General features: G+C 39.9%; 1 protein-coding gene across 1 annotated transcript; it reads right to left on the bottom strand.

Moving 5' to 3' along the window:
- Positions 1 to 2,186: 2,186 nt before the first annotated feature.
- On the bottom strand, positions 2,187 to 7,017 carry LOC102723056 (protein PIGMENT DEFECTIVE 338, chloroplastic-like). The gene is made up of 8 exons (XM_015837385.2): positions 6,161 to 7,017; positions 5,343 to 5,417; positions 5,051 to 5,122; positions 4,801 to 4,881; positions 4,304 to 4,401; positions 3,458 to 3,583; positions 2,739 to 2,787; positions 2,187 to 2,633 (listed from the first exon to the last, which is right to left on the bottom strand). Exons 1-8 carry the CDS (start codon positions 6,977 to 6,979, stop codon positions 2,430 to 2,432), a joined length of 1,524 nt encoding a protein of 507 aa, XP_015692871.1. The 5' UTR covers positions 6,980 to 7,017; the 3' UTR covers positions 2,187 to 2,429.
- Positions 7,018 to 8,693: the final 1,676 nt, after the last annotated feature.

Below are 8,693 nucleotides of genomic sequence, written 5' to 3'. Positions count from 1 at the left end.
CTTTTTCACTTTATAAGCCAAATGATCACCGTCTATAGATGCTACAACAGGCCGGAAACGGTCAAAAATTACAGGCTTTTACGTGAACGACGTCTAAATTTTCTGTGACCGTCTTTTACTCTTGCCCCACCGTGGCCTGCCAAAACACGCACTCCATTGAGAGCTCTCCTTCTGCAGTTTGGTGGGACCGAACTTGCCTGCTCGCGTTGGAAAAGCTCGCGCTGGCCACAAAAGGGATTTACGGATCAAACTCTCATGTGCATGCAGTAACTTTGACAGCCACCGTCTATAACAAGTGGTAGATTGTGGTACCATGTTGCTCCATCCCTTGCCTAACTCCCAACCTAATTGGTCATGCTGTAGAAGTAAATCGAGTACTACCTCTATCATAAGATGATTGTTTCGGTCTTTTACGAAAAAACAAACGGCATATTTTCAATAAAAAATAATTTACGAATAACAAATTTATATGCGTATTCATATCGATTTAAAAGTTAAGACTGAAAAATAAATCTCGGTGAAAAAATCTTAAATTCAACTCAAAATTTAAGGTTAAAAATCTAAATTTTGGCTTATAAACATAAGCATAAGCCAAAATATATGGGTCTATTTCAAGTTATTTAGCATGGGTAAGGTCAATAAGAGAATACTATATTATCCTATTATACTTTAGTAATGAAGAATATATGTAGACAAGAGGGAAGGCGAGGTAAAATATAATTCTTGGACAAGAAGTGATTGACATAATAAGCAACATTGGAATAGTGATAAAAAATACTTATATTTTAGGATACTGTAAAATACTTATATTTTAGAATAAAATTCAAATGTTAGAGATATTTATATTTTAGACTTTTAGTTGGGATTGAGTACTGGAGATATGTCATTTGCCGGACTTCAATTTTGTGGCAAGTACTGGTACTATTGTCTCCGTATCCCTGAAGATACTGCTACTGAGTACTGAAGCAGGATACATACAAAGGCCAGAGACAAATCAAGCGAGAGCCAAACAGGGAACTTCTTTGGCTTGTTCTGATCTAAAGTGGTACTCTAGTACACAAATCCTAGCCGCTGCCTGCTGTGAATAGATCGGTGACATTCAACAGCTGAATTAATGGAATTTGGTCTCAAAGTACTGTCATCTTAAAAAAATCAAGGGTAGATGCTAATTAAGGCTCGTAGGACCGACGAACCGTAGAAGTAGATGAAACATATGGTATTATAACACGAACTGTCACTGAAACACATCACTGTCACTGAACTGAAGCTTCTCCTACTTGAGGAATCTCATGGTATTTATAACACGAAACCTACAAGCCTACTAGCCTAGAGTTAAGGTCTCGCTTTCATCTAAACAAAAATGGTGTCATTAGCTGTTCATATAAAAGAGCAACGCCGTAGGTAGCTTCAGCATCATGCACAGTTTCGTAAGGTTAATTAACAAGGCAGGCATAGACAGACACAGCAGAAAACTTGTCCCTCAATTTAGAGTTGAACCGTCAGCGTCATCTAGAAACGAGTAATACTCCAAGTGTTCTTTAATCTTCATTGATTGATGAGATAGCTCTGGGTGGTTGCACTGGCAGATCCATTCTAGCAAAGGAGCTGTCGATCACAGCGGAAAAAAATATGTATGACAAGACTGGGAGATCGACGAAAGATGGATGGATATATAGGACGAAATCAAAGGACGGGAAGGAAGATGAGCAGTTGACGTCGGTTTTGGTTTTGACGAAGGGATTAAAGGATGATGATGCCGTCGTCCTGATCGTCTTCTTTTCGTCGTCTTCCATCACCGGCTGTTCATCGATCTCGCTCGATTGAAGTCTTTGAAATAGGCGGAATTAACGCGTGTCGTGCGTCCATCAGTCGTCCATAACGTGTGTGGTACCCAAGTGGAAGGCGGCAGGTTTGGTGTTTACGATCCTATTTTTAAAAATGTTTATAAGTCAAAATTAAATTTAAATTTAGATTTAGAGTAGATTTTAGGGTTTTTTCTGGTTTTTTTAACCTTAGATTTTAGATCACTAAAGTAAATTATTTTTCTTTTACAAATATATGTTAGCGTTCACCCCGTACGTGTTATTGCGATGGAGGCGACTTTTTGTATACAAGGCGTCGGTGACAACAACTGGATAACCTGTCCAACAGCGAGGCCACACGAACGAACATGCGTGACAGCGTGAAGTCAAATGCGTGCATGTTGTGATATTGTCCCCTCCATCAACAGTTCTTGAAAGTGATCCGATAGAATCCATGCGACCATGCAAATAGATCACCTGAAAGCAACTCGCCAACCATGGCAACGATGAAGTGGCATAAGAACTGGTACTAACGATCACTGGATCACATATTCTTCAAATAAATCACGTACATCTGCAGTTTAGCCATGGACTTGAGAAACAAAAGAAATTTCAGATTTCTCTGTACTAAATCTCCGATCCAGCAGGAGGGTTAAAGTTTGTTTTGTCAGACTTGCTGAATCTCAACCACCTCCAGTTCGCGAAAGACACTGCCTCGTCGTCAAAGGGAGCAGTGTCGTCGTCGCAAGAGTCAAACTCGGTTGGTTTATGCGTCTCTGAAATTTGATCTCGGTATCTCTGCGCCATCTCTTCAGCCTCGGAAAACACCTTCTGCGATCATACAAAAAAAAATGGAAATTGTGAGAAACCTGAACACCGACGAAGTGATGAGTCTAACTTGGCTCAGATGGAGAAGGAACTTTAGAATTTTCTGACCTCTTTGTTAGAAAGAAACAATCCAGGCTCGCTCTCAAGGTCCTTGGTACTGCTCAGAGTGAAAATAAATAGTTTCAATGGACAAGCATAGACAGGAATGGTTTTTTAGCACATAGATAGTCACCTACCATTTCCTGCATGTCATCTAAATAATTATAGAAAATCAAAAAAGATTGACAAGACAAATAAATATGATATATATCACTCTACAAACGTGCAAATTCAAATTTAACTTCTATAAGGTATACTCTCTCTATTTTCTTATTTGACGCAGTTAAATTTTGTATCTACATTTAACCGTTATTCTTATTCAGATTTTTTATTCAAATATGCAAAATTATAACTCATGCTTAAAGTTTCTATAGTAATAAACCAAATAATAAAAATTAATTAACAATTATATGTTCTTTTTGAATAAGATAAATGGTCTAACATACACTTAAAAAGTCAACGACGCCAAATAAAAAAAGAGTAATAACAAATAAATTAAACTAAAACTAGTATAAACATATTAACTGAATTTAAACTTATATGTTTATAGAATGATATATTTGTTATAATGTTGTTAATATTTTTTATATTCTTCATGCAAAAAACGTATGCATGTCCACCTACATAATATAAAAAGACTTTCCCAAGCATAGGGTAGACGCAGTGAACAGAACACAGCTTGTTACACAACAAAACAAATCATGCGGTTACATGTTTAATTGGTGTACCTGAGAGCGATTCTGCCCGGGGTTGTTGATTTAATCACGATAGCTTTCAATTCCTCGCCCACTTTTAGCACATCACCAACGGATCTCAGCTGGCCATGTGTAATGTTTGAGATATGCAGCAAACCACTGCAAAAAGCAAAACATTATGAATCAATTTTTCCACTTGCAGATTTCAGAAGCTTGCCATCGGAATAGACTAGATATATGTTCTACTGGACTGAGAACGGGACAATTTATTTTTACCAAGAACAGGGAGTGCAGAACAGTTCACAATCCAAACCAGTTCATCAAAGAGTAGCAACCTTGAGATGATAGCAGGCAAAGTGGCAAACAGATAGACATACTAGATCACACCTAGTTTGGATTGTGAAACTGAGTTACAGTGAGGGCTATGCTTGAGCTTATATGGCCTGCTTATATCAATAATATTTAGCAGCTCTGTTCTGCATTTTTCATGGAACTAACCCTGAAAGCATAGCAAGTGTCCTGAAAGGAGAAGATGCTGCGGAGAACCCTCATTAGTTGGCACAGTGTGAGTATTCATAATGAAACCTGTAACCTGTCAAACCTCATGTTTCACTCTACTTCCAATAATCAAATTCAAGGATGTTTTTGAAAAGGCCAAATCAAAGGATGTTAGTTAGATCGTGTAAAGTCAAGACTCGTAACAACGCTACAAAAATGAAATACATAGTATCATATTCCCTTGTAAATAATTGGGTAGAGCCAAACTGAACAACTGATATATGAGTAAGCCACACTAGAACATATGATTTTTTTGGGTGATAAATGAATTTCATATAAACAGGAAGAAATGGCATATATAGGAATGGGCAAACAGGTTACCCTCTATTAGTCTCGCCGATTGTGATTTGTGCACCATATGGGAACAATTTGCGGACTGTCCCTTGCAAAAGAGCTCCTTCCCTGAGGTATGTCATTGCCTAATACAATTGAGAAATAAAGATAAGCACTGCTGGGCTTATAGAATATCCCCTCCAATTTTTTTATAACGCTGTTGACTTTTGGATATACTTTTAACCGTTCATCTTATTTAAAAATTTTATTCAAATATACAAAAATATAAGTCATACTAAAAGTTCCTATAATAATAAATCAAATTATAACAAAATAATTAATAATTTTATTCTTTTGAATAAAACGAATAGTCAAACGTGAACATAAAAGTCAACAACGTCATATACATAAAATGGAGGGAGTACAATTTAATGTGTAGCAGAAATTGAACGTTTTAATACAATAATCTATAGTGTTGATAAATGATATGATAGTGAAAATCTTTTAAAAAATGAGTGTGATAGATGTCAATGTAGTCAACTTACCCATGCTTCCTTTTCACTAATTATTAATTCATTAGCCTTTTCATCAATCCTTGTAATGCAGACATGGATTTGTCTACCAACCTGTATAGAGAGATAATTATTCTTCATGAAAGACAATCACGTTCTTAACAGATAACTGATGAAACAGATTAAAACAGTCAGCCATGCTGCTATACCAGGATGATGCAGGTTCCAGGTGCCTACTGCCTAGAGATGAAAAAAGTGGCATTACATATTATGCGGTACTTACATGATTCTTTAGATCCACGAAGTTCCTTGGTCTAGTCATCATTTCAGGTTTAGGAAGGAATGCCCGAAGCCCCTGGGGGTGAAATAAGTATTAGCCATAAAAATAAAAATGGACCTTGTAATGTATTTCTCCGTTTCATATAATAAGACTTTCTGACATTGTTTAGATTCATTAGCACACGTATGAATCTAAACACATATATAAAACATATATATTGATACATGGATGAATATAGACAAACCCAGAAAGTCTTATAATATGAAACGGATGGAGTAGTACAGTAAACTTATACCTCAATTCTTGTCAGCAGACCTCCTCCATTCCATTCAAAAATTTTAACCTTGATAGGCACATTTAACTGTTTTATCTGGAAATGATGTGTACAGAAAACAGTCATATATAAGAGCACTCAGAAGAAGAAAAAGATGGCCATCAGTCTCTAAATTGGACTTCAGACATCCCAATACAAGTGCATTAAGGATGCAAATTCAGTAAGACAATCACATCTATCGTCATTCGAACAAGATATCAACCAGGATAGTAAAACTTTCGTGGTACTTATTCATAGCACAAGTTTCCTTTAGATTGCTCAGTATTTTTAAAACCTTAAATTTCTGAATTACACGAGTTCTGCAATGTAAGAGCATAACCAACCCATTCATGGAGATTGTGCCAAACAGGAGTGCAGACAGGAGCCATGAGCCTACAACCATACGATTCAATACCAATAACTCCTATTTATCGCACATGTTTTCAAATGCTTCTTATCTAGATCATCCTAAGTGCTTGTTAATTTAGGGGTAAGATATATCACTATGCTTTAACATCTCGAGTTTTAAGAACAGACAAATTACTCTATGAAAGCTCAACTCACTGCCAACAAGGTGGTAATAACTTATGAGTTTCAGAATTAGTCCCCACAGACCACAGCATTATATAGTATCATGTTGTGTTTGAACGTCGAAGTGTCTGGCATTGGATTATGTCAAAACTCTGCCTAGGCTACATTTGTATCAACATTCAGAAGGTGATTGAATGATCAAACTATCGCTGAGAGATCAGTTCATTCATCAAATTCCAACCAATGTAGAAAGGAGAGATATAGAGAACCTGCCTCACTCTGTGCCACGCGACGCGCCGGGATAGCCGGCGCGCGGACAGCAGCGGACGCCCGCCAAGTGTTCGACCGAGAACCTCAGTGAACACCACCGTGCCGACGCCCACAACCGGCGAGCTTCTCCCTTTCCCGTTCCTCCCACCATTCACCCCTCCTTGCCTGTCCCCACCGCTGACCACGACTCCCACCTTCCCTTCGTCGGCGAACTGGATTGCATCCTCTGATGCGATGTCGCACGCCAAGTACTCAAACTCCTCCCCCGACATAGGCACCGCCTCCTTGGCCATCATCAGCGCTGGTTCGCCCCCGGCGCCGACGTCGACGTCCAGCGTCCTCCCGTCGCCGCCGACCACAACGCCGACCGCGAGGTCCCCAGGCTTGGGGTCGTAATAAATGAAACTACGCCCATCCGCCCCAGCTTTGGTTCTCTCCTCCTCCTCCTCCTCCTCGGCATCTTCCTCCACATAGCCGGCGTCCTCGTCGTCCTCGTCGGGCTCGGTGCTCTTCGCCTGGAAGAACTTCAGGAACGGCGCGAGCGCCTCCTCCGGGGACAGCGCCGGAGCGGCCTCCTCCGTCTCAGCCTCATCGGCGGAGGGGGAAGGGAACGGCTTCTCGAGGAGGTGGAGCTCGTCACCTCCACCGTCTCCGCCGGATGATGATGAGGAGGAAGGAGACGAGGCATGGAGCGGCAAGGCAGCTCGTGCCCCGCGGACGGGGAGGCGGCTCGCGGCCGGGGGTCTCCGCGCGGCTCGGCGGCTTCGCGGGGAGACGGACGCGGCGGGGAGGAGGGAGAGGAGGGACGGGGGCGGCATGGCGGATGCACGGGGCGTGGCTGGGCAGGACAGCCGTTATCTCTTCGCGGCGCGGCCACCGTGAACCGCGGGGGGATATTTTGGGTCTTCGCGGAAGCAGGCAGGCCTGAATTTCGATCCAGAAATCGGCCCAATGTAAGCTTCCCCGGTTGGCCCAATACTTTCGGCCCATTTCTCAGCGTAGCACTCCTCGGCTTGGGCTACTTAGATAGAATCGCTTTTTAGCGTGTCTTTGGTTTGGAGGACACGATGAGGAAAACCTTTTTTTTTTTGAGGTGTTTGGTTTAGGAATATGTGAGATGGAATGGTCTCTAAATGGAAATATTTCTTTTCTGATAAGGGTCCAAGTCATTCAGATGAGTTTATCTCACCTATGAGGCTATGACAAGCGAATGGCGACCTCCCAATCACCGACGAACTCATTCATGTCTTAAGGTAGTCGTGTCAACCCATCCATGTACCGCACGCCATCACTCTCCTAAGCCTCGAGGTCACCATAGCCTCCTCTACCCACCGGTGTGCTTACCCCTCCAACCAGTCACAGTAGAGTCGTTTGCACACTACCCATCGTACGTTGTCTCCTAACCAAACACAACCTTATGCTCCATGGAATATGAAACGCTAGATATGAACGTATTTTATAACCAAGGAGTATTAAGCAGTGCAAGCCATGGAATGTGAAGTTTCATATGAAGCTCGTCGCATTCTCTTAAAGAACCTTGGGTTTTATTTATTTTTTCTAAAAAATCAATAGTATCTCACAGGAGACTACCAAACTGTAGATTTAAACAAAAAATAAATTAGTATTAAAGTGACATTAAATCACATCTATGCCTGATCATTCTACCTTTACGCCAACGACACAAAAAGTCTATTCATCTTTTACGTATTATAAGTGGTTATTGGAAAATAGAAAAAAACTTTTGTTGAGGAAATATTTTTAATTGGTTGAAATACGATCGTATGTGTGTTATGCTGGGTTTAAAAATACACAAAAATTCTTTTATCTAAAAACCACAAATAAAAAATACCATACTTGGAAAATCAAGTTACTGAGCTATATAAGTACAAAGAACAATCAGATCATTCACACACACATGGTCACCACTATCGCCAGCACTACCGTCTCCATAGACAATAAAGGGGCCGTTTGGATCCATCCAGGGATTTTTTTTCCCTTATCACATCGGATGTTTGGACGTTAATTAGAAATATGAAATATGGATTGATAAAAAAACTAATTGCATAAATAAAGGCTATTTCATCAGACAAATTTTTTAAGCCTAATTAATCCACGATTAGCAAATGTTTACTGTAGCATCGCATTCGCTAATCATGGACTAATTAGGCTCAATAGATTCGTCTCGCGAAATAGTCCAGAGTATGGGGTGAGTTTTATTAATATTCCATATTTAATACTTTAATTAGTGTCAAATATTCAATGTGATAGGGAAAAAAGTTAGAGGGATCCAAACAAACATGGTCAAAGACGTGCTTGTTTGTATTTTTTTGAAAAAAACAAACACTATATTTATAAAATAAAAAATAATTTATGAATAAATTTATATATATATATATTGAGAAAGAAAACCTACACCCTACTCTAAATTTCAAATTTCAAGTTAAAATTAAAAAATTTGCATTTGGGATGAAAGTTAGGAACCCACTGACACATGGACCCACACAGGCAGGTCAATCGAGCCGAGCGGGCGAG

Source organism: Oryza brachyantha, chromosome 5 (genome assembly GCF_000231095.2).
Source record: "Oryza brachyantha chromosome 5, ObraRS2, whole genome shotgun sequence".
Classification (NCBI taxonomy): Eukaryota; Viridiplantae; Streptophyta; class Magnoliopsida; order Poales; family Poaceae; genus Oryza; species Oryza brachyantha.
Note: the sequence above shows the minus strand (reverse complement) of the source record. Positions and strands in the feature narration are given on the sequence as shown.

What these genes read in the sequence shown, in the direction of transcription:
- LOC102723056 (XM_015837385.2), bottom strand. Translation starts at nt 6,979, where the DNA reads ATGCCGCCCCCGTCCCTCCTCTCCCTCCTCCCCGCCGCGTCCGTCTCC. An exon ending in GTCTGCTGACAAGAATTGAG is followed by an intron (nt 5,123 to 5,342) that starts GTATAAGTTTAC and finishes TTTCACCCCCAG; the next exon opens with GGGCTTCGGGCATTCCTTCC. An exon ending in ATCGGCGAGACTAATAGAGG is followed by an intron (nt 3,584 to 4,303) that starts GTAACCTGTTTG and finishes TGCTTTTTGCAG; the next exon opens with TGGTTTGCTGCATATCTCAA.